The following is a 27,182-nucleotide window of genomic DNA, read 5'->3' as shown; positions in this document are numbered from 1 at the left end:
TAACTGTTTCTTGTATCATGAGTCAATATTATTATATATTGCTGTAATAATGTATTAATCCTTATTACAAACTCAACCAACCATAGACAATAGGCACTTACCTAGCAGACTAGAAGTTTTCAAAAGACTAGAATAATTGAAAATATTAATCACAATTTACAGCAGTTTGATTTTAAATTATATTGATGGAACCTAACATTTCAAACCATGTAAAGTGCCAAGGCAGATCTATAATCAAGGATGAAATTGGTGCTAAATTGAAACCTTACTCCATTACACAATGAGTAATCTCTGAGCATTTTGCCAGAGCAACAGGAATGTAGTTTTTGCTGCTTAATGCTCCGGTACCGCTTCTAAAATTGCATATTGCTGCAAAGCATAACACTTGACCAAGCAGTTCCATAATTCGTAAAACATTTCAAGGTGTTGTCTGGAATTATTCTTAACTCTAAAGATCAAGGACTTGAGCACCTTTATCTACATTGGTGGTTCAGTGAAATGCTGAGAAATTTCTGCATTGTTGACAAACCTGTCACTTGGTTTTGATTTTAATTTGTGACCTGATCTGCTCTTGTAGTTCCCATAACACCAGTTCGGGGAAGTAAAATAAGGAATTCTCTTCCTGGTGCCCTGCTCAACCCTCACCAGCACCACCAAAATTGATTTGGTCATTCATCTCATTTCTAGTTTGTGGGAAATTACTGAATGAAAATTGACAGCTGTTTTTGGCTACTGCTTTCAAAATTAATCATTGGCTGTGGAGCACTTCAGATATCCTGAGGACCTGATTAGATGTTTGCAATTTAATGCCTTTCAAGTCAAATTTGAATATACTGTATAAAGTTTTGCTAAAATAAATTTATGGCAATCTGTTATACAAGGAGAACAAAGAAAAGTACAGCGCAGGACTAGGCCTTTTGGCCCTGCAAGCTTATGTGATCATGCTGCCCAAACTTTAAAAAAAAACCCTCTTGCCCTAACTCGGTCCATATCCCTCTATTCCCTCCCTATTCATGTGCCCATCTAGATGCCTCTTCTCTACTTGTTTACATTGATGCAATTTAGGGTACTCAACATTTCCTCCTTCGATATATTGACATTCTCTAGAACGTTCACACACCTACTCCTGACCTCAATATCTGTCATGCCATTCTCCTTGATGAATAATGATACAAAGTACTAATTAAGGATCTCACCCACTTCCTGTGGCTCCACACACAACTTCCCTCTATTGTCCTTGAGTGGACCTCCTGTTACCCACTTGTCCCTAATATCTGCATTAAAAGGTTTCGGATTCTCCTTGACTCTGTTTGCTAAAGACATTTCATTTCAAATCTTTCTTGTTTCTGTTTAGTTTGATTTTTTTTTCACTTTTCATCACTTGAGTCATCCTGTGCTGCATGGCATCCACCAGTCAGAAGGGCTGCAGTGACCTATTCCCCAGGCCAGTCAATGAGGGTGGCATGGTGGCACAGTGATTAGCACTGCTGCCTTACAGCACCAGAGACCTGGGTTCCAGTTCCCAGGGTTACTGTCTGTGCAAAGTCTGCACATGCTCCCTGTATCTGTGTGGGTTTCCTCCCACAGTCTGAAAATGTGCCAGTTAAGTGCCTTGGCCATGCCAAATTCTCCCTCTGTGTGCCTGAATAAGTGTCGGAGTGTGGTGACTGGGGGATTTTCACAGTAATTTCATTGCTGTGTTAATGTAAGCCTATTTGTGGCATTAATAAATAAATATGGTGAAATCGCCATCATAGGAGAGAAGAAATGACTTAGAATGAAATTGGTTTCATTTCTGCAGTCCAGTCTCTCATGGCTTAGTGTATGAAAGACCAGTGTCCAATCGCTGAAAAGCAAGGCATGTTGGAGCTCCAAATTGCTGTAATATCCTGCTCTATTCCTAAGATCCAGGTTCCACTGGATTTTGAATAACCTCCTATTGTCTTCTATGCTGCCTAAATTACTGCTTTTAAAAATAGCTTTTTTGTAGGCACTTTATTTAATACATACTTCCAAAAGCTGGTACTTCATTTTCTTGTCACAATGTTCAGCACATCTGACGCTGATGTCGTTGGCATGAGTTTTGTGCAGCTGGTTGTCTTGGCTGCCACCCTTGGTGATTCTTGGCAAGTTTACTTTTAAGCTGTAGCCAGCTACATGGCATCCTTGTGTTGGGGTTGGTTGTCATTGGATGCAATGTAAAAGTAACTTCAACCTCAACTGGGAATACAGTCAAGTTCTTTATACTATCATCGTAAGGATGGCCAAAGTTGACCTCATTTAATAGTTCATTTTGGATGTTTCTCGGAGAGAGGCACGTCCCAATTGTGATACAGTGCCATTGGCACATTTTCATTATGCCATTTGAACAAAGGGCAGTAGGACAATGACCATAAACGTTCCTTTGGAGACTGATTATTCCTAATGCTAATTTATCCTCTTCATTTAATAATGTGTAAAACTAGTGATGAACAAGATTTTCCCCTTTGAGCTTATACATATATGCAACATAATTCTCGTTTTCTCTGTTTCATGTCTTGTATATGGTTACAACTGTATTGTAAATTTTATATTATCTCCAATTGAACAAATACAACGTCTAGTTTTCAGTTTCTTAACAAGTGACAAGTATGTTTGTCTGATCCAATATACCCAGAAAATTTGTGGGAAAGGAAGAAAGCGTTTGGGTTAAAATTAACTTTACAGGGTGCAATTTTAATCCCTTGATTGTATCTTTTTAGTTGCCACGTAGCCATGTGGGTCATAAGAGGTTCAGCATGCAGATGATATTTGGATGGGCACTCACTGAGAAACTGAACTCCAGAGCATATGGGAAAAGAAGCTTTTCATTGAACACCTGGAAAACTAAGGTCCTTTTCCAGTCAGCTGATACAGCAAAATATTTCCTCATCAATTAAGGTCAATGGCGAGTTCTTGGAGAATATGGAGATGGTGGTATCATGTTAATGTCATTAGACTAGTAATCCATAGGCCCAGACTAATGCTTTGAGAAGATATGTTCAAAAGCCAGCATGGCAGTTGGTAGAATTTGAATTCACTTAATAATTATGGAATTGAAAGCTAGCATCAGTAATGATAAACATGAACCTAATCATTGGTTGTCATAAAAACCCATCTGGTTCGATAATGTCCTTTAGAGAAAGAGACCTGCCAATCTTACCTGGCCTGGTCTACACACGACTCCAGGCCCACAGCCGTCTGAGTCTTAACTAACCTCTGAAATAGCCTCAGAAGTCATTCAGTTGAAGGGCAGTCAGGGATAGACTAAAAATGCAGGCCTACCAGCGAGTCATAAATCACTTGAAAGAATAAATACATTTTCTGTACCTTTAGAGCCTCCTCTCAACAAAGGCAGACATAAGACTCCAGTGTATCACATAAGTCTTCAGCCGACTAAGCAAGTGTATCTGAGGACCAGGATCTCAAAGCTAGGGTCATGGTTTACCAGCAGCAATAATCCTTGTACGCTGATATGCTTTGGAAACTTGGATAAACTAAAGGAGGCATCTTGAATGTTACGCCATTGTTTAAGAAGGGTGCCAGGCAAAAGGCAGGGAATTATAGGCCGGTTAGTTTAACATCTGTTGTAGGTAAAATGTTAGAATCCGTCATCAAGGAGGAAATAGCGAGGCATCTTGAGGGGAATTGCTTGATAGAGCAGACGCAGCACGGTTTCGTTAAAGGGAAGTCGTGTCTGACAAATTTACTGGAGTTCTATGAGGATGTGTCTAGGGCAGTGGATAGAGGAGAGCCAGTGGATGTGGTCTTTCTGGATTTTCAGAAGGCGTTTGACAAGGTACCTCACAAGAGGTTATTGCAGAAGGTCAGGGGACATGGAGTTGGGGGTAGGGTGTTAGCGTGGATAGAGGATTGGTTGTCAAATAGGAGGCAGAGAGTGGGGGTCAATGGGTGCTATTCGGATTGGCGGATGGTGACTAGTGGAGTGCCCCAGGGGTCGGTGCTGGGGCCTCAGCTATTTACCATTTATATAGATGATCTGGAGGAGGGAACCAAGTGTATGGTGTCGAAATTTGCTGATGACACCAAGATTGGTGGAACAGCAAATTGCGCAGAGGGTGTGGAGAGTCTACAGAAGGATCTAGATAGGCTGGGCGAATGGGCCAGGAACTGGCAAATGGAATTTAATGTTGGCAAGTGCGAGGTGGTCCACTTTGGTAGGAATAATGGTAGGAAGGATTATTACTTACGTGGAGAAAAACTGCAGCAGGCGACGGTGCAGAGGGACCTCGGGGTCCTTGTGCATGAGTCGCAAAAACCCAGCTTGCAGGTGCAGCAGGTGGTCAGGAAGGCGAATGGGATGCTGGCCTTCATAGCGAGGGGGATTGAATATAAAAGTAGGGAGGTCTTGCTGCGGCTGTATAGGGCATTGGTGAGGCCGCAGCTGGAGTACTGTGTGCAGTTTTGGGCGCTGTACTTACGCAAGGATGTTTTGGCCTTGGAGGGAGTGCAGAGGAGGTTTACTAGGCTGATACCGGAGTTGAGGGGGTTGAGCTATGAGGAGAGGCTGAATAAACTAGGCTTGTACTTGTTAGAATTTAGAAGAATGAAGGGGGATCTCATTGAGACGTATAAGATGATGAATGGGATGGATAGGATAGAGGTGGAGAGACTCTTCCTGCTCAGAAAGGATAGTAGGACTAGAGGGCACAGCCTCAAGATAAGGGGGGGGGAGCAGTTTAGAACGGAGTTGAGGAGGAACTTCTTCACTCAAAGGGTGGTGAATCTCTGGAATTCTCTGCCCGTTGAAGTGGTGGAGGCTACCTTGCTAAATATTTTTAAGACGCGGGTTGATGGGTTTTTGATAAGAGAGGGGATTAAGGGTTATGGGGAGAGGGCGGGAATGTGGAACTGAGCCACGACAGATCAGCCATGATCTTATTGAATGGCGGGGCAGGCTCGAAGGGCTAGATGGCCTACTCCTGCTCCTATTTCTTATGTTCTTATGTACAACTGGAAAAATACCCTCAGCAGTGCCTTTTAAGATCCTTGAAATCTGGTGGCGTGAAAGGCAGCCTAGTAGCAGGATCCTCTTCCAAGCCAACATGCCCAGCATCAAGATGTGAATTTTTCAATCCAGCCATGTTGAGTGGGACATGTCGTTCACATACCGAACTCCAGACTTCTGAACTAACTGCTCTACTTTGAACTTGGTCACAGCTGGAGACTCTCAAGACAGTAGGAGGAATGTGCTCAAAGCATTCCTGATGAGGTCAAAGGTACCCACTGACTTATGGGAAACCCTACTTTATGAGCAACTAAAATGGATAAGGCTCATTTGGGAAGGCACCAAATTCATTAAGATACTTGGGGTGTTGAAGGGAGCACACAAACATCCAAACAACACTTCGACGCAACTCTTCAAGCAACACCGGCCAGGCAAGTGGTAGAATCTGCAGTTTGTGCATTGGATTGATCAGTCGTCTCTGAACCAGAGTGAAAGCAAGTCCTCGATCCCAAGGGACTGACTAAGAAGATGGAGAATATTGATAAATTATTTCCATGAACCTACTTTTACTATGGTGTAATCTAGTTAATAAGCTTCTAGTATATATGTGTACTTCTGATGGAAACAGTGAATTTGGCACTTCCAATTCGAAGATTTGAGGATTTACCTTCAGGCACTGGACCTTTCAGTTAGTAAAGAAATAGGTGTTCAAGAATGAAGTTCATTTGGAGGTGAAAAATATGAGTAATTCCATGATGGTGCAGAGTTGAGCCATGATGCAGTCTTGCAATTTGCTACTGAACATTATTTTCCTTCTGTGTTCTATGTTACCATGAACTCAGCAAATCATTTCAGGGTGGCTTATCTGATCTTATTCTATGGATGAGCTTAATTGAGATTGAGGTCTTTTGCTTTGCTTTTACCTGATGCATCTGCACATAGTAACTGGTCTTTGTTTTTACATGATGATTTCAAAGAACATCATTAAATTGTGTAAATGAGTATCTGAGGAAACAAGTTCACTATTAGGGGGGGAAGAGAAGATTCTCTGAAGGTGATTTTAGGTAAGTATCATTTACTCTGATTAGAGAAAAGAATAGAGGTGCCTATTTTGAAATCAGATGTTGCATTGCACCATTGTTTCTGGACTTCAGGTATACATGGAGATTATAAAGTTAAAGTTGAAGCTAAATGCCATTTTTAAAAATATTCCTTCATGGGATGTGCAAGATCAGCATTTGTTATTCATCCCTAATTGAATGGTTTGCTAGACTATTTCAGAGGGCAGTTAAAACTCAGCCACATTGCAATGAGTCTGTCACAAGCCAAACCAGAGATTGCAGATTCTTTCTCTAAAGGACGTATCAACTACATGGGTTTTTATGATCCAATCAATAGCTTCATGGTCCTCATTACTGAGACAAGCTTTCAATTTCAGATTTATTGATTGAATTTAAATTCCACCAGCTGTCATGATGGGATCTTAACCCATGCCCCCAGAGTATTAGCCTGAGCTGCTGAATCTCTGGTACGGTAACATTGCCATCACTGTACGTGTGTACACAGTCTTTACTGTAAAAATTTCTCAGGAGTGAAAGTGCACAAAACTACTAAGTCCAAGGGATAGGTTTTCAAGAGCATCTGAAAGGATGAAATATGACTTAAATTTTTTTAAAGCATGAAACACAGATTTGTATCAGTGAATAACTGGCATCTCTGACCAAAGCTTAAGACAATAATATTAGAGCTACCTGAAAATCTCATTTGATGACACAAAGGGTATGAAGCCTGTATGTGGGCAATAACCCATCTCCCTGATATTTTACCTAGTGAAGCACAATAAAATCACAATTACCACAGAGTTCATTCCCCAACAAGGCCAGAACTTTTTGGCTCCCTGAAATTTAGCTAGGGGATATACTTGAGATTGTTAAACTTGTATCATTAAAGGATTACATGTGGTATTGGATTTATTTTAGAAAATAACATGATGTTGTATTTTCTGTTGTTGACTTTGTAGTTCCTGTCTTAATGTGTCCTATTTATCTTTCAAGTGTTGTAGACATGGGAGGAGAAATCAATTAAAATCCCAATTCCCTCCCTTTACCGTCCACAATCCGTGTGTTCTTGAAAAGATAGCATGTATCTCATTGCCCCCTTGTATAAAGAACCAGTAGCAGACTATGGTGGTTTTAAAAATAAGGATTATTTATTCTTGCAATTTCTCCCTCTCTCTCTCTCTCTCACATACCCACTGTCTTGCTCACTCCACGCTCTGGAAAAATGCAATTAAAGAAGATAGTGCACATCTACAACTGTTAAACTAAATGAATAGTAATAGTCCAGTTTGGCTTGCTACAGGAGATCAGTCATTGTGGGCTTCGCAAAGAAAAGTCCTTTTCCACTCTTGGGTTGTACTTCAGATTAGTTCAAATAGCTGAAGTCAATATCCAGGTTGTCACTGGTTTCCCTGGAGGAGATTAATATTCAGCAGGTTGTAAAGCTAGGCTTTTGTGGTTTTCACATCGGCGGGTTAAACTTTTCGACAGATGGCCTTGGGAGTTCTTCCTGCATTCTCTGTTTTTGTGGATTTACAGAATCTTGAGAGGTTTTTTAAATACTTTTCAGTTTCCTGGTACTTGAAAGCAGATGTTGGTTTTTCTGCGGTTCCTATTGGCATACTGTGGTCTTCTACAACTGCTTCGTCATGTGTTTTGGCATAATAAGCTGTTTCAATCACATTATCAGTGTCCACCCAGAATGGCTTAAAGCTAAAAGGCATTTATATACATAAAATATGAGATAAGGTGGTAGTCTTTCTCACTTATTTTGGAGATTACTAATCTCTTCAACTCTTGTGAAGTATTGATACTGGAGGTGGCAAGTTAGAGTAAGTTTTGAGTACATGATGATAGCAAATGTAAATCCCACAGATACACCTGTCTTGGTCTGTCTAATCCAAGGAGAAGTCTCCACCCAGGATGATTAAATTAGAACTTTAAGGAAGCTTGAGATAGTCTGTGTTGAATAGACAAAGAGCACCTGACTCTTGTAGCCAGCTTAGCCACCTTGTGAATGTCCAGTTTAAAATATGACTATTCCAGAAGCTTGAACAAGATAGCAGCCCATGTTTGAAGTTATGAATAGGGGTGCCTTCACTAAGCAGAACACAAGTTAACAAAGTTTTTTAAAAAAGTTTTAATTGTGCACTGTATGTGATTTGGTCCCAATAACAGGTAAAGACCACGGAACTGTTGTTGGAAGGCAGTATCAACTGTTCATATTATAAATCTTTTTAAAAATGAAAACCAGTTTCATCTTCGAAAAATTAAGAATATGTAGTTTAACAGTTACTTGCTGAAGATTTTTAAAATTTATTTATGGGATATGAGTGTTGCTTGCTCGGCCAGCATTTATTGCCCAGACATGCAAATGTCTGAATGTTACCTGTTTGCGTTGAAGGCTGTTCCTGTTAGTGACTTCACTCACGTTTTTAATTTTGACACCTTGTCAGGAAACCGAGGTAATTTTAAGTGATCTGTATTTGCATTGTTAAATATTAGCAATGTGGCATAGATTTAAGTGGGTTTAATTTAGTATTTTTGCATAAGAAATTCTAGTACTTCAGGTACATGTTAAACAAAGATGTATGCACGTATGGGATTTTTGTTTTAGCTCAAACTGTTTCTATTGTGCTGAGAGAGAGTTTATGATGGGAAAAGTAAATGAGAGTTTGAGGGAAGAACTTGTTAGTTAGTGACCGGAGGAAACTTTTAGGAAAGACCTTGTGGTTGTTGTGTTTAATTGGATCCAGGCAGATGGGAAGCTCGAGAGGGAACAGCTGTCACCTCTGTTAGAAGCAGGAAAACACCACGTGAAAGCAAAATCTGGAGGAACTAAAAGGCAGTTAGTTTTGGAAAGTAGGGAATGAAAAAGAAACTTTGAAGCAAAATAAAAAGAGAGGATCTGCCATTGGAATAGTCATGGAGTCAGAGTCATAGAGTTTTACAGCATGGAAACAGGCCCTTTGGCCCAGCTTGTCCATGCCACCCTTTTTTAAACTCAGAAATTTGCCCGCATTTGGCACATATCCCTCTGTACCCATCTTACCAATGTAACTGTTTAAATGCTTTTTAAAAGACAAAATTATACCTACTACTACCTCCAGCAGCTTGTTCCAGACACTCACCACCCTCTGGACACTGTTGTATCTCTCCCCTCTCACCATAAACCTATGCTGTCTAGTTTTAGACTCCCCTACCTTTGGGAAAAGATATTGATTATCTGGCTAATCTATGCCCCTTGTTACTTTATAGACTTCTATAAGATCACCCCTCAGTCTCCTACACTTCAGAGAAAAAAAGTCGCAGTCTATCCAGCCTCCCCTTACAAGTCAAACCATCAAATTCCACTAGCATCCTGGTAAATCTTTTCTGCACTCTTTCTACTCATTGAAGTTAAAGTCATACCTGAGAAGAAATTAGCTGATGAGGTTAGCTATAGAAAAGCCACTTATCTGATGCAATTGTAAAAGTTCAATGTACTTATTTCCAGTTTTTAAACAATAGTAATCTCTTGTCCCCGATATCTCTGTAGTACACAGTGATTTGTGGTAGCGTTCCTGCAAATTCCACCTTTCTTCCCCCCTCACAGATGGTCCAGGCCCCTGCATTTAAGGTATTCTTGTTAACACTCATCACTTTGGACTAACGGCCAGTGTTCACCAGCTGACAGATGCAAAGCAAGTTTTAAGTCCGGTCAAGCATCTTCATTGGTTGTCGAAGAATTGCCGATACAGATTTTTTTGGTGTGAACTGCCCATCTGCAGTTTTCCCCAATTCTGTAATTGTTGAAATTAAAAGAGTAATCATTGATGTTATATATACGTGTACAAATATCCTGATAGTTTTTCTTCAGTTCCCATATCTCCAATTGTGGCATAATAGACAGCAGTATTGCAGATGGAATGTGAATGTAGGCTTGGAATTCGGAAACAGCTGCTCTCAGTTTTCCAGTCCTCACCAAAAGACACTTTGTCAATGAACATCTGTTCTAGATAACATGGAGAATTTGATTTTCTTCACTTAATGTTATATACAACAGCTTGAAGCTTTGTCTTTATTTACAATGATATATTGCACCCATTTTACACAGGAACTGAATAGGATGTGATGTAGACAGCATCTGTATAGAACTGAGATGATCTAAATGTGGTTAATTGCAAAATCATGTATACATTCCTGTTGAATGAATACTTGTCCTGGAACAGTGCCTCTTTCTGTAGAGTAGCTAAAGAGGAAGAAAGACTTAGCTGTGAGAAATTTATTCCTGAATTGTGTCACCACAATGTACTTCAAAGTGTGCGCTGTAGGTACAACATAGCATATAAATTTGACATTGGTTCTTTTATGAACTAGTAAAAAGGAAAGTTGCCATAGTCCCAGATGACCATTGGCCACTGTCTCCTTTGTGGGTGGTGGTAATTTAACCTGAGGATCACCACACCTCAGGCGAGGGGCAAGGTTGAGAAGGCAGGGCCTTCATGAATAACCTCCGCTTGTACAGTACAGATTGGCATCATTCTTCGTCATTAACTAGCTGTCCAGCCAATTGAGCTAAAACAATCCCCATGAACTGGTAGACTCTCTGTCTCTAATTCTGTTGATGGGGGCATGTTGCAAGTTGTTGAGTTAAATCATTCCACTATGTGGAGCTTCTTAGGGCATAACCTGACAAGAAGAAGGAAAAATAGATTTTGAACTGGCCCAGTTCTGTTTTAATAGAACACTTGTACTTCAGTTTTGAAGCTCCTTGTGATGTTCCCAGGCCTGACTTTGGAGGGCAAGAACGGGGGAAAGGATTTTATTTGGTATCAGTCCAGTTGATATTTAATAGCCAAGCAAATATGCACTCAACAAGCATAAAACAATAGATTTGCTAAGGCCCACATTGATTCGAAGCAGGCTGCGAATGGCCCCCACTGAAAAGCCGACGTCATTAGAAATGAATAAATATTAAAAATAGTTAATTATTATGATTGACTGCATTAAATATTGGACTGATGCATGGTAGCTTCTTGTATATAATTTCTTTATGATGTCCTCAGTCATGGAGAATTCATGAGTTACCCCCTCTGCAATTTAACTCCTATAATGCAAAAAGCAAAATGTTGCAATAGGAATATTAAAACACTAAGAAATATAAATACTCAGATCAGGCAGCATCCTCAGGCTTGAGGTATGGTCTTCAATCTGAAATGTCAACTTGCTGCTATTTTCCCATGCGTTGCCTGATCGGTGCTGGGGACTCAATGAAGGGACTGACTGCTGATAGGATAGATAGGAAAATAAGTAATGAAGAGAACACAAGGAAAGAGATACCATTAGACTGTGAATGGGCAAAGATCTGGCAAATGGAGTATAATGTGATAAAGTGTAAAGTTTTCCATTTTGGCAGGAAGAATAAAACACCATTTATTTAAATTGAGAGAGATTGCAAAGCTCTTATGCCAAGGTATCTGGTGTGCTAGTGCATTAGATTGCAGGTACAGTAAGTAATTAAGAAAACTTAAAGAATGTTATTCTTAAGTGCATTAGAAACAGTTCAGAGAAGGTTTACTAAGTAACATCAGGAATGAGTGGGTTGTCTTACGAGAAAAGGCTGGTGAGGTTAGGTTTGTGTCCACTAGAGTTTAGAAGAGTAAGTGGTGATTTGATTGAAATCTTTATTATCCTGAGGATTTTTGACGGGGGATGTGGAAGGAATGTTTCATCTTGTGGGTGAATTTAAAACTCAAGGTCATTGCTTAAAAATAAGGGATTACCATATAAGACACAGGCGAGGCGATTTTTTCAGTGAGGCTTTTGATACCTTTCCTCCAGGAAGGCTTGTACTGACAATGAAGTGGGAATCAGTAGCCATATTTTACAGTGGTTACAGAATTATTTTACAAGCAGAGCCCAGAAGATAGTTGTAGTTGTACAGTGATTGTCATTAGCCAGTGAAAAAGTTACATGTGGATTCTATAGGGGTCTGTTTTGGGATCTCACCTTAATATCTTCATAAATGATCTGGAGTAAGGAGTTACAAATGCACTGACTAAATGTGTGGATGATACAAAGCTTTTGAAGTTGGTAGACTCCAGCACTGAACAGGGTAAGCAACAGGAGGATTTGAAATGCACTTTGGAATTCGGCAGACACGTGGCAGATTTAATTCAATGTAGAGAAATATGAAGTACTTCACGTTGGGGCAAAGGATCCTGAGAAGATTTATTATTTAAATGGAAAGAAAACAGCATGTTATGTAGAAGCATAGAATCGTTGAGCAGGAGTAGGCCATTTGGCCCTTTCAGCTTGCTCCGCCATTCATTGTGATCATGGTGAATCAACGAATCCAATGTATTGACTTCCCACCTTCCTCCCATATCCTTTGATTCCTTTAGCCCCAAAAGCTATAGAACATAGAACATTACAGCGCAGAACAGGCCCTTCGGCCCACGATGTTGCGCCGACCAGTTACAAAACAATGACCCACTAACCTAAACCAATCCCTTCTCGTCCATAAACCTATCCACGGATCTCTTAAACGCCCCCAAACTAGGCGCATTTACAACTGCAGCAGGCAGGGCATTCCAATCCCTCACCACCCTCTGGGTAAAGAACCTACCCCTGACATCCGTCCTATAACTACCCCCCCTTAATTTAAAGCCATGCCCCCTCGTGCTAGATTTCTCCATCAGAGGAAAAAGGCTATTACTATCCACCCTATCTAAACCTCTAATCATCTTATATGTTTCAATAAGATCCCCTCTTAGCCGCCTTCTTTCCAGCGAAAACAACCCCAAATCCCTCAGCCTCTCCTCATAGGACCTCCCCTCCATACCAGGCAACATCCTGGTAAACCTCCTCTGCACCCTCTCCAAAGCCTCCACATCCTTCCTATAATGTGGGGACCAGAACTGCACACAGTACTCCAAGTGCGGCCGCACCAGAGTTGTGTACAGTTGCAACATGACGCTGCGACTCCTAAATTCAATCCCCCTACCAATAAACGCCAAGACACCGTATGCCTTCTTAACAACCTTATCTACTTGACTCCCAACTTTCAGGGATCTATGTACACATACACCTAGATCCCTCTGCTCATCCACACTAATCAAAGTCCTCCCGTTAGCCCTATACTCGACACATCTGTTATTCCTACCAAAGTGAATTACCTCACACTTCTCCGCATTAAACTCCATCCGCCACCTCTCGGCCCAGCTCTGCAACCTGTCTAAGTCTTCCTGCAAACTATGACACCCTTCATCACTATCTACCACACCTCCGACTTTGGTGTCATCAGCAAACTTACTAATCCACCCAACTATACCCTCATCCAGATCATTAATAAAAATTACAAACAGCAGTGGCCCCAAAACAGATCCCTGAGGCACACCACTCGAAACCAAACTCCATGATGAATATTTACCATCAACCACCACCCTCTGTCTCCTATCCACTAGCTAATTCCTGATCCAATTCCCTAGATCACCCCCAATCCCATACATCTGCATTTTCTGCAGAAGCCTACCATGGTGAACCTTATCAAACGCCTTACTAAAATCCATATACACCACGTCCACTGCCTTACCCCCATCCACCTCTTTGGTCACTTTCTCAAAAAACTCAATAAGGTTAGTAAGGCACGACCTACCCTCCACAAAACCATGCTGACTATCTCCAATCAATTCTTTACTCTCCAAATAACTATAAATCCTATCCCGAATAATTTTTTCTAAAACCTTGCCCACAACAGAAGTGAGACTCACCGGTCTATAATTCCTGGGGAAGTCTCTGTTCCCCTTCTTAAACAATGGGACAACATTCGCTAACCTCCAATCTTCCGGTACTATACCAGAGGCCAACGACAACCTGAAGATCAGAGCCAGAGGCTCTGCAATCACTTCTCTTGCCTCCCAGAGAATCCTGGGGTAAATCCCATCTGGACCAGGGGACTTATCTATTTTCAGACCCTCCAGAATATCTAACACATCCTCCTTATCAACTGCAACACTGTCAATTCTACTCCCCTGCAATCCAGTGTCCTCCTCAGCTATATCCATGTCCCCTTGCGTGAACACCGAAGAGAAATATTGGTTCAATGCCTCTCCAATCTCCTCCGGTTCCACACATAACTTCCCTCTGCTGTCTATAACTGGCCCTAATCTTGCCCTAACCAACCTTCTGTTCTTAACATACCTATAGAACGCCTTAGGATTCTCCTTAACCCTATCAGCCAAAGTCTTCTCATGTCCTCTTTTAGCCCTTCTTAGCTCACTCTTCAACTCCCTCCTAGCCAATCTAAAGTTTTCTAGTGCACTACCCGAGCCCTCATGTCTCATCCGAACATAAGCCTCCTTTTTCCTCTTAACCAACGAAAAAACTTTTTTCGTGCACCACGGTTCCCTAGCCCTACCAATTCCTCCTTGCCTGACAGGGACATACCTATCACGGACTCGCAGTAGCTGCTCCTTGAAAAAACTCCACATTTCAGACGTTCCCAGTCCCTGTAATCTCCTAGTCCAACCTATGCTTCCTAATTCTCTCCTAATAGCCTCATAATTACCCTTCCCCCAGCTAAAACCACTAGCCCGAGGTTCATTCCTATCCCTTTCCATCACTAAGGTGAACGTAACCGAATTGTGGTCACTATCACCAAAATGCACACCAACTTCCAAGTCTAGCACCTGGTCTGGCTCATTTCCCAGCACCAAATCCAATATAGCCTCACCTCTAGTTGGCCTATCTACATACTGAGTCAAAAAACCTTCCTGCACGCTTTGTACAAAAACTGACCCCTCTAACGAGCTAGAGCTATAACAATTCCAATCAATATTAGTAAAGTTAAAATCCCCCATAACAATTACCCTATTACTTTCACTCCTAACCAGGATAGTCTCCGCAATCCTTTCCTCAACCTCTCTAGAACTTTTAGGAGGTCTATAAAAGACTCCCAACAGGGTGACCTCTCCTCTCCTATTTCTAATCTCCGCCCATACTACCTCAACAGACAAGTCATCAAACTTCCTCTCTGACACTGTGATACAATCCCTGACCAATAAAGCTACCCCTCCCCCCCTCCTACCTCCTTCTCTACTCCGACTAAAACATTTGAACCCCGGGACCTGCAGCAACCATTCCTGCCCCTGCTCTAATTTCTTCTTATATATCTAATTTCTATATCTAATCTATATCTATATCTTCTATATCTAATTTCTTCTTGAAATCAGACAATGTTTCGGCCTCCGCTACGTTCTGTGATAGAATATAAATCCATGCTAACTTTGTCTGATTGTACCACTGCTTTCCAAATGCTGAGTTATGGAATCCTTGATAATAGACTCCAGCAACTTTCCCAGTACTGACCGTAGTCTGTAGTTCCCTGCTTTCTCTCTACCTCCCTTTTTGAAGAGCGAGGCTTACATTAGCTATCCTCCAATCTGTAGGAACTATTCTAGAGTCCAAAGAATTTTGGAAAATAACCACCAATGGATCTACTATTTCCAGGGCCACTTCCTTAAGTACTCTGGGATGGAGATTTATCCACCTTCAATCCCATCAATTTCCCCAAAACCATTTATCCAGTAATGCTGATTTCCTTCAGCTCCTCACTAAAACATGTTTCTGTCAGCACTCCTGGATTCAACTCTGTTGAATGACAGTTAATTGAAGCTGTAAAATGAATTGAACGGGAATTATTTAAAGGTCATTATTGAACTGAATTAATAGGGAATTCTGTCACACAAATCATTGTAGTAACCACAGTACTGGTTGCCTTTGTACAGAAAGGATGGTGCAGTTATTGAAAGGATGCAGGAGAACAATCAGTGATTGAAGGGATGGTATTATGATGAGTAATTACGTAAATTGAACATGTGCTCATCTATAATGGTGATGCTTGATGGGGTGATGAAATTCCTGTTTTTAGGATTGTACAGGGATTAGATAATAAATTTTTGCCTTATTCAGAATAGAACAAGACTAAGTGCCCTGTGTTATGGGGGTAAATTCAAAATTAATTTGCAAAAAATTCTTTTCAGTGACTAAATAATAAAGCTTTGGAACAGGCCCTTAGTGACATGGAGGAAGCAAATAGTACAGGTTCAAATGTAAATTAACTAAATTTCCTTCTCAAAATAATATTTTGGGATGCAGTATTCAAGGTATGACATGGTGAGTGTAGGATGCTTGAGATGAATTAACATAGAAACATAGAAGATAAGAGCAGGAGGAGGCTATTTAGCCCTTCAAGCCTGCTCCAGCATTCATCAAGATCATGCTGATCATACAACTCAATAGCCTAGCCCTGTTTTCGCCCCATACCTTTGATTCCATTCGCCCCAAGTGCTATATCTACCGCCACTTGAATACATTCAATGTTTTGGCGTCAACTACTTCCTGCAATAATGAATTCCATAGGCTCACCACTCTTTGGGTGAAGAAATGTCTCCTTACCTCCATCCTAAATTATGTACCCCAAATCCTCAGACTGTGACCCCTCGTTCTGGACTTCCCCACCATCGGGAACATCCTCCTTACATCTACTGAGAGTAGTCCTGTTAGAATTTTATAAGTCTTGATGAGATCCCCCCCCCTCATTCATCTGAACTCCAGTGAAAACGATGTTAACCTAGATGATCTCTCCTCATACATCAGTCTTTGATGACTTTGGATCTATTTCCAAATCTTTCTACACTGCTGTTTACCCTGTATTATGTCTGATTCTGTTGTTGATGAATTGGGGGTGAATTGCTATGATTAGTTAACAAGTCTGCTATAGTTGTAGTAAACAACTTCGATATTAGCACAATTGGAAGCTAACTAAATGGACCACATTGCTTCCTTGACTAACAATTCCTTTGTTCCTGTATTTGATTTTAATGTTCTTGCGGGTATGGTGCACATTTTATCATTCACATTTTTCTAAAAGTTACAGCCAAGGTCATTGTTACAGTTGTCAGAATGGTCATTTGCAGGAAATTAAAGTGATCAAGAGCAATGAGTTGTTTCTGAAATGCAGAGTCACTGTGTGAGTGCAACATTAGTGTGCACGTAAGAGTTCCTTGTGAAATAAATGATAGTTTTGGTTGCTTTAGTTGAGGTCTAAATGTCAGTCAGATCACCAGAAACACACACTTCTTGTTCTTCAGAAGCTTTTGCAAGTAGACAGACTTTTAGTTTAATGCCTCATCTGAGATGTAAAAGGTGGTGCTTCCAGCAATGCAGTGCATGCTCACAAATGCATCACAGCAACATCAGCCTAGATAATGTGCCTAGACCCAACAATGCATTTGAAGCCATAAAATTCTGACTCGAGTAAGAATCCTACTTTAGAATAAAATCACAAGAATTTCACTGGCTTTTGGATAGAAGTGGCAAAGTTTAGTGATCAACTATAGTTTCCTTTGGATGCTGGCAGGCTTGTGGTATATCACAAGGAATTTGTTTTAGTTAACTTTATAAACTCCCTCCCAAAAATTAGCAGTTATTTTGTCCCATTCTTGGTTCTAAAAGCAAAATGAAATCCAGGGGAAGGGTCATGTTTATTCAGACGAAGTGCTTGGACAAATTAGTCCCCAGTTCTTTTGCTGCAATAACAGCAACTACTTCCCCAACTACCTCTCCCTTCCTTTCTCCTGTCTTTCTACCTTCCCATTTCCTCTGCTATCGTGTGCTGTAGGATGTTTTCTGTATTAGAGGTCTTACTCAGGAACCTAAGAAATTAATCTTAATGATCTTGACGTTTACATTGTCTAATTGCTGTGCTGCAAAGTTCCCATTATCACTGATGACTTAGACAAATCCATCCTGATACAGCTTGTTGATTTTATTTTCTCCTTTTCCTCCCTCAAATTTTTAGTTCATGCGTACATGCAGTTTGTGGAGGATTATTCTGAGCCGCAGCCTCACGTTTTTTACCAGACGCCACAGAATGAGCATATTTATGAGCAGAGACACAAACGGTTTCAGGAAGCCTATGGATTCAATGACTCCTTCAGCAGCACTGATTCGTCTCTTGAGATTCTGCCTCCTCCAGTTCTCCCACCCAAGCAAAGGCAGTTGGTGAGTTTGACTTTATTGTTTTTGCTAGGATTGCATAAATGTCTAGATGTATTTGGGTTCAGTTACAAGAGTTGTAAATCTGAGATTCAGGGAGCAAGTACATAGAAATTAATGGAAAGACCATAAGACATAGTAGCAGAATTAGGTCACTCAGCCCATCGAGTCTGCTCCGCCATTCAATCACGGCTAACATTTTTCTCATCCTCATTCTCCTGCCTTTTCCCCATAACCTCTGCCCCCACCTCCCCCCCGCCCCATTAATCAAAAACTTACCTATCTCTGTCTTAAAGATACTCAATGACCTGGCCTCCTCAGCCTTCTGCAGCAGAGTTCCACAGATTCACCACTCTGGCTGAAGAAATTTCTCCTCACCTCTATTTTAAAGGGTTGTCCCTTTAGCCTGAGGTTGTGCCCTCGGGCTCTAGTTTTTCTGACTCGTGGAAACAACCTCTCCACGTCCATGCTATCTGGGCCTCACAGTACCCTGTAAGTTTCAATAAGGTCCCCCCTCACTTCTAAACGCCAATGAATGCAGATCCAGAGTCCTCAACCTTTCCTCATACGACAAGCTTTTCATTCCAGGGATCATTCTTGTGAACCTCCTATGGACCCTTTCTAGGCCAACACATCCTTTCTTAGATGCAGGGCCCAAAACTGCTCACAGTACTCCAAAAGGGTCTAACCAGAGCCTCGTGCAGAAAGGAATCCCTTCAGTGAACTGCAACTAAGAGATGTTTTCCCAATTTGAGAAGCTTGGCTCAAATGTTAACATCATCATAGTGTCTCAAAGTTTTGATAATTTACTGGGGTTATTGGATGGAAAACATCTAAATATGTGCCTAACTATATATTTTAATTACTAATGGAATTTGTTTTACACAGTTAATTCTTGCGCGGTATGACTTAATGTCTCAAAATAGGTTGTGATTTCAAAAGGTACTAGGATGGATCCCATATACACTCACATTAAAGCAGAAAATGGAATTCACCATTAAAGTTTGAACTATTCGCTCATTGAAATGTGCAACTTTCAAAAAATGATGATACCATATACAGTTCAAAATACAATGATCAGTGCAGCCTTTGGCTCTTATCGTGTCCTAGGCCCTTGTATGCCTGCCTGTGTAATGTGTAGCATTGCTTGCTTTTAATTATAGCTCAAGGTTGTGTTTGATATGTAATGCTTATTATTCTGGCTATTTATATATTTTTTTCTGGGTTGGAAGAAATGTAGTAGGCCAGAGCAAAATTATTTACAGGGAAGAAAACAAATCAGAATCTATTTTTTTTTTAAATGTGACTTTGGTCAGTAAGATGTTGAACCTGAAATTTCTAGGTTTATAGTTGGTTGGTGAGTTAGGTTAATATTTTGACTGTCTCTCGCCCCGTATTAACTTCATGTACCAGGTAAATTTTCATGGGTTTGTGCTTTGGCATTGAATGAAGTCTTTAGTGCAGTTTTGCTTAAGCTAGTGAGTTGTCAAAACTGTCAATGACTAATCATTCTTGATCTATTCATTTTTCATAGTTTATTTTCATAAGTTAACCTGTCTATTTTGCTGCTATGCTATTGATCTTGGGAAGTTTATCCTTGGTATTATTGAATTTGGTTTTGCTGCATGGCTCACCGTGTTGTAATCTGTGACTGATATAGAAAAACAGTTAAGAGTTCAGGAAAGAAGATGTGAAGAGATGTTTGACCTATTTTAAACTGGCATAAGCTTACACCCAAATAAATGTATTCCTTTTGTATTAGTTATAAATTATAGATTGTTTATTTGTGAAGAGATATAATGTTGTCAATGACATTTTTCATGATAAATTCCCATCCAGTCAATCATATCTAAGTTCTTGAAATTTTTAAAATTTAAATTGTATGCAATGGGGAAATTTGTGACCTCTTTCCTTTTGAGGAAATAACTGGTAAAGATTTAACTATCCAAGTGTTCTGAAAATATTTTGTTGGATAAAATGTTGAATGCTATGTTTATTTTTTCCACTTATTTTTCTCATTTTCTACATAAGTATAAAATACTTTTAGCAATCCACTTCATTACATGTTCCTTCCCTAGTTTTTACCTTTTTGCACTCTTTGCTAGACGCTCAGTGTCTCAGTTTCCATCGCAATGAATATAAATAGTGTTCATTACTCTATATTTTGTGCAGTTACTTAAACCTACATGTATTAGGAACCATTTTGAGTATGTATGTCATGACAAAACACTGGATTCAAGTCACCTGAGATTAATCCCAATGTGGACTTTTTAGTGCTGACAGCAACGCACATGCAGGATTACACCAGTAATACTGATTTTGTAATCTTGTCCTATTATGAGAGACTTGAAATGGTCAAGCTTTCAGAGTTGAGCTGATGTCTTTGGTTGGCAAGATCAGGTGTTTTATAACTGGAATACTTGAGAATTGGGAAAAAAACTTGTGGTTTGAGTTAATGCCTTGTGTAAAAGTATTTGTTAGTTGGTCATTGAGTGGTATTGATAGATGTCCTTTGGTTAATGACACAATTAAAAGCTTTATGAATTTAGATTATGAATGGGAACATACTAAATTCCTCACTACCTGATTATGTGCCATAAGGGAGTGTTTAAATCTGACATTATAGTTTGAATGGGATACTGTATGCAAATTGACAGGAAACATGTTTTTTGGAATGGTAGGTCTGCATAATGTTGCATTTCCTTTGCACCTTCAAAGACAAGTATTGATTTGTGATTAGATTTTTGACTTAATTGGCAAAACACAGTATTTTGTCATTTTAAAGGTAAGAATTGATACATTGCTGCTATAGTTAGTGGAAATGGCCAGTGATTATAATTTTGGCAAAATTATTGACATCTCATATTTTATAATATGTTTTTATCTTTTTAATTACTTTCCATTTAGATGCTGATTTTTGTACTTGTTAAAAATTCTTTCATGGAATATGAGCATAATGACGAGACCAGCATTTGTTGCTCATCCCTAATTGCGCAAGAAGGTGGTGGTGAGCTACTGCCTTGAATTGCTGCAGTCCATGTTATTATAGATACACCTTTAGATGAGGAGTTCCAAGATTTTGACCCAACAACAGTGAAGGAACACTCATAGTTCTAAATCAGGATGCTGTGTGGTTTGGAGGAGATGTGCAGGTTGGTTGTGTTCCCATGTGTCTGTTGCCCGTGTTTTTCTGGATGGTAAGTTTTGAGGTTTGGAAGGTGCCAGTGAAGAAGCCTTGGCAATTTGCTGCAGTGGAACTTGTAGATGGTGGAACTGCTGCTGTTGTGTATTGGTCGGGGATGGGGTGCAGAGCAAGCAGGCTGCTTTTGGCTTGAATGGTGTTGAGCTTCTTGTGTTGTTGGAGCTGCGCTCAGCAAGCAAGTGGAAAGTATCCAATCACATTTCTAACTTGTGCTTTGTGGATGGTGGGGAGACTTTGGGGAGTCAGATGGTGAGTTACTTGTGGCAGAGTTCCTAGCCTCTAACCAGCTCTTGTACCCACAGTATTTACATTGGCAGCCCAATTAAGTTTTTGATAAATTGTGAGTTTCAGCTCTGGTAATACTCTTGAATGTCAAGGGGAGATGTAGCAAGGGTTAGCCACGGGCTGTAACTTCGGAATTTGAATAATTTGAAAAGATTTAACAAAGAAAAAGTTATGATCCTGTATTCAATTATAGTACTGTAGTTTGTGTTTGAACCAAACAGTGCATTTTTGTGCTGATTTACTGCCAGATTTCTAAAGATTCTTTGGGAAAATGGTACAGTACGTATGTTGACTTGGAACTTCTGAATGCATTGACTTTCCTGGAGTAAACAGACTGTGTTTTTAAAACAGTGCAGTTATTTATGTAGTATATGGGAAGTGAACATGTTCTCTTGACCCAAGCACGTTTATGCAATATTAGGTCCATCAAATGATGGATAGATCTGCTAAGACTAGAGACTGTCCAGTGAATTTGGAGTGCAGAGGTACCATTCTGGTCAAACACAGATTTGCTTTTTAAATACATCATTTTCTGATTTTTTTTTAATTGTATGTAACCTATTTGGAAAGATTTTTGATGATAACATTTGATATTATTTCATTTTTTTTGTCAAGCGGATGTTTGATCTGCATTGAAAGCCTCTACATCTAAATCAAGTTACTGAGAAATCTAGACATACGTGTGATGCATTCACTTAGGAAGGCAGAACAAGTGCCAACAGCCTAGGGATCGCTGAAGCTTAGTATTATTTGCGTTTAGGCAGTTTACCAGCAGAGATCGTTTCTCGGCCTTTTGCTAAGATCAAGTATAAGCACAATTGGTAGCAAATGAGATTAAACCGAAGCTTCACTTGATGCAATTTGCCTTTTGGCTAATATGAAGCTCAGATCAAGCCTGGGAAGGGGTGTAATGCTTCTTCCTGTCAGCTTGGATCTTGCTTTCATTGACCCCAAGATGGTGGATGTATATCCTGTTCTTGTCAGCTTTGATCTGGTTGTCTCTCGTGGGGATCTCTGATTGGACTTGATTGTTTTTTTTGATCAGGAATAAAGTACCAAAAGGTACAAAAAGAAAGTTTACCAGCATAGAGAACTGGTCAGTTTCTAGCTTCGTGTTTTGCCGGGATCATTGAGATCATTAGGATATTGGTTCAGTTATTTCTAGTTGCATGGGAACAATTCTAGCCCCGTTCTCAGGTCTACTCCTCTAGCTCCCATAAAGTCAGTCGTGAGCAGGGATGAAGGAGTTCAGTTATGTGAAGAGATTAGAGAAGCTGGGAGTGTTCTACTTATGGCAGAAAAGAGAGTTAGTGGCAGTGCTCAAAATTCTGAATTGTTTTGATAGAGTAAGTAAGCATAATCTGTTACTACTCATAAGTGAGTCAGTAAGCAGAGGACAAAATTTAATGGACAAAAGAATTAGAAGAGATGAGAAATGTTCTTATAAGGTAATGAAAGCAGATTCAATAGTAACTTTCAAAAGGTACTTGGATATAAAAAAGAATCATTTACAGGACTATGGAGACAGAGACTAATTGGATAAATCTTACAAAGAGTTAGCACTGGTAAGGGTTAAATGGCTGTTTTCTGTGCCATAAAACTTTGAGATTTATAATCGGGTTACTGAGGAAACAAAGTAAAGTTGGCTAATTAGAAATTTGCCATCAACTGTTTCGTTTTAGACACAATTTAATACCAAGGAAAGCGCCCACAATCACCTGCACTCATCCGCAGGTAACACCATTTACATTGCATCGAGGATGATGTAATAGATTTTACTGTGCACTACACAGTTGTAACTGATTATCGTAGCAGGTTATCACACTGAAGTGAAAAAATTGAAATTAGCAGTTCCATCCAGAGACACTTGGGCATAATAAATCCATTGACTACTGAAGGATTGCAGAAAATTGTTAGTAAGCAGATATTATTTTGCAGTTTACACAACTTATTTTGAAAGCAAGATATCTTGTATTCCAAGTGCCTGGGCAATGAAAAATATTCAGAATTAATATTGCCATTTGGTTGATTAATTTCATAATTTGGCTTGAAACCTGTCGCAGTCTCTCCAAATGTGGACTCACCATCATTGCATTGTGTTCTGATGACTAAACAATTAATTCCTAATCTATGAATCTGGTCTGGAGGTGGTGCTGAGAGGAAGCACTTCTCCAAAGAAATTGGATGCCTCCTTATGAACAGTATAAACAGAAATTAAGGGCATTTCTTTGAATTTGTGAATGGCTAGTGGCAGTGGGGGCGACTGAAAGAAATTAGAACAATGGCCGTACTTTTGTTACAAAATGTAAACCTTGACTTTGGGTTCCTTCACAAAACTTTGCACTTCTTAACTTGGTTTGGAAAAAAAATAAAGATGGACCATTTGTCAGTGTTAAACAAGGAAGGAAAGATTGCATGATACTGGATTAAATGAATCTTCACCTAGTGACCCAGTTAGATTACCCAAGGTGTGTGAAGAATAATTTGAAGATTCCAGCGCTAAAAGTGAGTAATTTGCCTTTTCTGATTAGCATTATTTGTTTAAATAACTATGCTCCAAGAATAAAATGTTCAACATGGTAAATTGCACTGTGTAGATTAAATAGTATGTACAAACTATTTCAATTGCGTATGTCCTTGAAATGAAATGTCAAAGGTGACTTTTCAGTAAAACTTTGCTCAGATAAATTCCACGTAAGGTATTGTAGGCAAACATCTGGACACTGCAAACATTAAAAAATCAAATACCTTTTAAATCTGTATATTACTTAATATTTCAGCTTTAACAATTGACTTTTTATAACATTGAATATCCTCCAAGTTATAGTTTGTTCCCTTTACTATTGACATTTCTGTCTCTATCTCTTTCTGTGTGTGTGTGTATGTCTGTCCCTCCACTGATGTTCCAAGCAGGCATCCTATGCTGCTGCTTCACCTTCCTACTCGTCTTCCTTCTCTTCTTCCTCTTTCTACCTTCAGCAGTCGAAGGTGCTTGTCCTGCCTGAGGACGCCAATGCTGCTACCAGTATCAGCATGTCCGTCTCCAATTCCTTCCTGAGTCGTCACAACTCCTTATCCTCATCTTCGGTGAGTGTGCTGACTAAAGCTTGTCTCTTATCATCTTCCGTGCGAGCGTTCTGTTGTTAGCTAATCAAAAAGCCAAATTGGACGGTGAAAGTTAGGTTTTTGAAGAGGAAAAGGACCACGTTATTATCAGTATGTGAATTCCATTTTGGCTGTTTTTTGAACGATCTGACTTGTGATCATGAATTTTTGTTTGCACTTCCCTGAGTTAGCTAGAAAATTAAAATTATAGAACGTGTTTGTATCAGATCGTTAACCAAAGATTACAATGGATGATCATGCCGATAACTCTAGTTCTTTATTTGGATTAAATACCTTTTTAAAACTGCAAAGTTCTGAACAGAACATTTCCTCCTTTTTATCCTTTCATGGATGCGGATATTGGTAGCTAGGCCAGCATTTATTTTCCATTCCTAAACACCCTTGGAAAGGGGGTGGTGAGCTACCTCCTTGAACCATTGTAGTCCATGAGCTGTCGGTACACCCGTAGTACAGTTAGAAAGGGTGTTTCAGAATTTTGATCCAGCAAAAGTGAAGGAGCAGTGATATAATTCTGAGTCAGCATGGTGTGGCTTGTTGGGGATATTGATAGTGGGAGATTCAGTGATGGCAATACTAATAAATGTCATGGGGAGATGGTTAGACTCTCTCTTGTTGAGGATGTTCATTGCTTCGCACTTGTACGGTATGAATAGTATTTGCCACTTATCATTGCAAACCTGAATGTTGTCCAGATCTTGCTGTATATGGACATAGTTGCTTCAATATCTAACAAGTTGCAAATAGTGTTGAACATTGTGCATCATCAACAAACATTCCCACTTCTAGCCTTATGATAGAGCGAAGGTCATTGATTAAGCAGCTGAAGACAGCTGGGCCTAGGACATTACTTTGAGGAACTCCTGTAAGAGTCATTGTTTGAGCAACTGATACTTCAAGTTACCGAAGTGACTGAAGGTTCACATATAAAATGACAGACAGACTCCTAATTTAATAACTTTAGAAAAAAATTGCTGGTATCCTATGAAATGAGGTTGCATTGAGAGTTTTTGATACGTAAAATCATAATGTAGTCTGCAGGGCTTTAAGGAAAAGAAGCTGGGCTTCTTCAGAAATGCTGGAAGTTTCCTTATCAGTTATCTAGGATTATGTAACAATGATGAATGCATAATTTAAATGTGTTGCTCATCTTTGCTGAATAAATGATAATTATTTTTTATTTTCTGTAGTTTACCTCCCTTTGTCATGAAGGTCATACTTTGATAAACACATATCTGATCAAAGCATGAATATGCAAATTCTCATTGTCCTTTTTATTGGTAGAGATTCTGAACCATACAATTTTTTGTGAAGTTATTTAATAACATAAGAACTAGGAGTAGGAGTAGGCAATTCTGCCCTCAAGCTTGCTCAGCCATTCAATACTATCATGGCTGATCTAATCTCTGTCTTACCTCCACCTTCCTGCCCACTCCCCATAACCCTTCATCCCACCACTAATTAAGAACCTATCCATCTATCTCAAATTTGTTTAGCATTCCGGCGTTCACTGCTCTCTGGGGTAGAGAATTCCACAGATTCACGACCCTTTCAGTGAAGTAATTCTTTCTCATTTCTGTTTTAAATTTGCCGCCTCATCACCTAAAAGCATGGCCTTTTATTCTAGAATGCCCAACAAGGGGAAATATCTGCTCCATAAGTACCCTGTCAATCCCCTTTAGCATCTTATATACCTCAATCTCTTCTCATTCTTCTAAACTTCAGCGAGTATAGGCCTAAACTGCTCAATCTCTTCATAAGGCAAGTCTTTCATCCCTGGAATCAACCTAGTGAACCTTCTTTGAACCACCTAAGGGAACCAAAGCTGTACATAGTAATCCAGATGCAGTCTCCCCAATACCCTGTACAATTGCAACAACATTTCCCTACTTTTATGCTCTATTCCATGAGTAATGGATGCCAAAATTCCATTTGCCTTTCTGATTACTTGCATACTAACATCCTATGATTCACACGAGGGCACCCAGATACCTCTGCGTCAAAGCATTTTGAGGTTTCTCTCCATTTAGACCTTAAGTTCCCTTTTTGTTCCTCCAACTAAAATGAATAATCTTGCACTTGCGTTAAATTCCATCAGCTGCATTTTGGTCCACTGACTTAACCTATCCATATCCATTTGTAAATTCCTTCCTCGTTGCAACTTGCTTTCAAACTTATTTTAGTGTCATCTACAAATTTAGCTATAGTACATTCTATTCCTGACTCCAAGTTATGAATATAGATTTGTAAATATTTGGGACCCAAGGATTGAATCTCCTGGTAGACAGCGCATCACAGGATACAGCTTGCTGACCAGAATAAGATCTACTTAACTCCACTCGGCTTTTTGTTAGTCAGCCAATACTCTGTCCAAGTCAATAAATTACCCCAGTCCTGTGGGACCTTACCTTGTTTTTGTTTATTATTGTTCAACCAAAGCCTCATTTTTTTTAAAATTTGTTGCTCTCTTATGTTTCTTAACCTT

The 27,182-nt window shown here is 39.8% G+C and overlaps 1 protein-coding gene across 12 annotated transcripts in view; it reads left to right on the top strand.

Moving 5' to 3' along the window:
- The window catches only part of rapgef1b (Rap guanine nucleotide exchange factor (GEF) 1b), a 194,725-nt gene that overhangs the window by 107,707 nt on the left and 59,836 nt on the right, over nucleotides 1-27,182 (top strand). For 6 of the 12 annotated variants that reach the window (XM_080212336.1, XM_080212332.1, XM_080212340.1 and 3 more), the window contains 2 exons: nucleotides 17,891-18,093; nucleotides 24,485-24,661. In XM_080212336.1, the coding sequence (XP_080068462.1) occupies nucleotides 17,891-18,093; nucleotides 24,485-24,661 (380 nt within the window). The remainder of the gene's footprint in view (nucleotides 1-17,890; nucleotides 18,094-24,484; nucleotides 24,662-27,182) is intronic. The other 6 variants (XM_080212343.1, XM_080212342.1, XM_080212341.1 and 3 more) reach the window with 3 other exon arrangements.

The sequence above is a fragment of the Carcharhinus amblyrhynchos genome, chromosome 25 (genome assembly GCF_965287045.1).
Source record: "Carcharhinus amblyrhynchos chromosome 25, sCarAmb.v2.hapA, whole genome shotgun sequence".
NCBI classification, from domain to species: Eukaryota; Metazoa; Chordata; class Chondrichthyes; order Carcharhiniformes; family Carcharhinidae; genus Carcharhinus; species Carcharhinus amblyrhynchos.
This window is presented reverse-complemented; position numbering and strand designations above follow the sequence as displayed.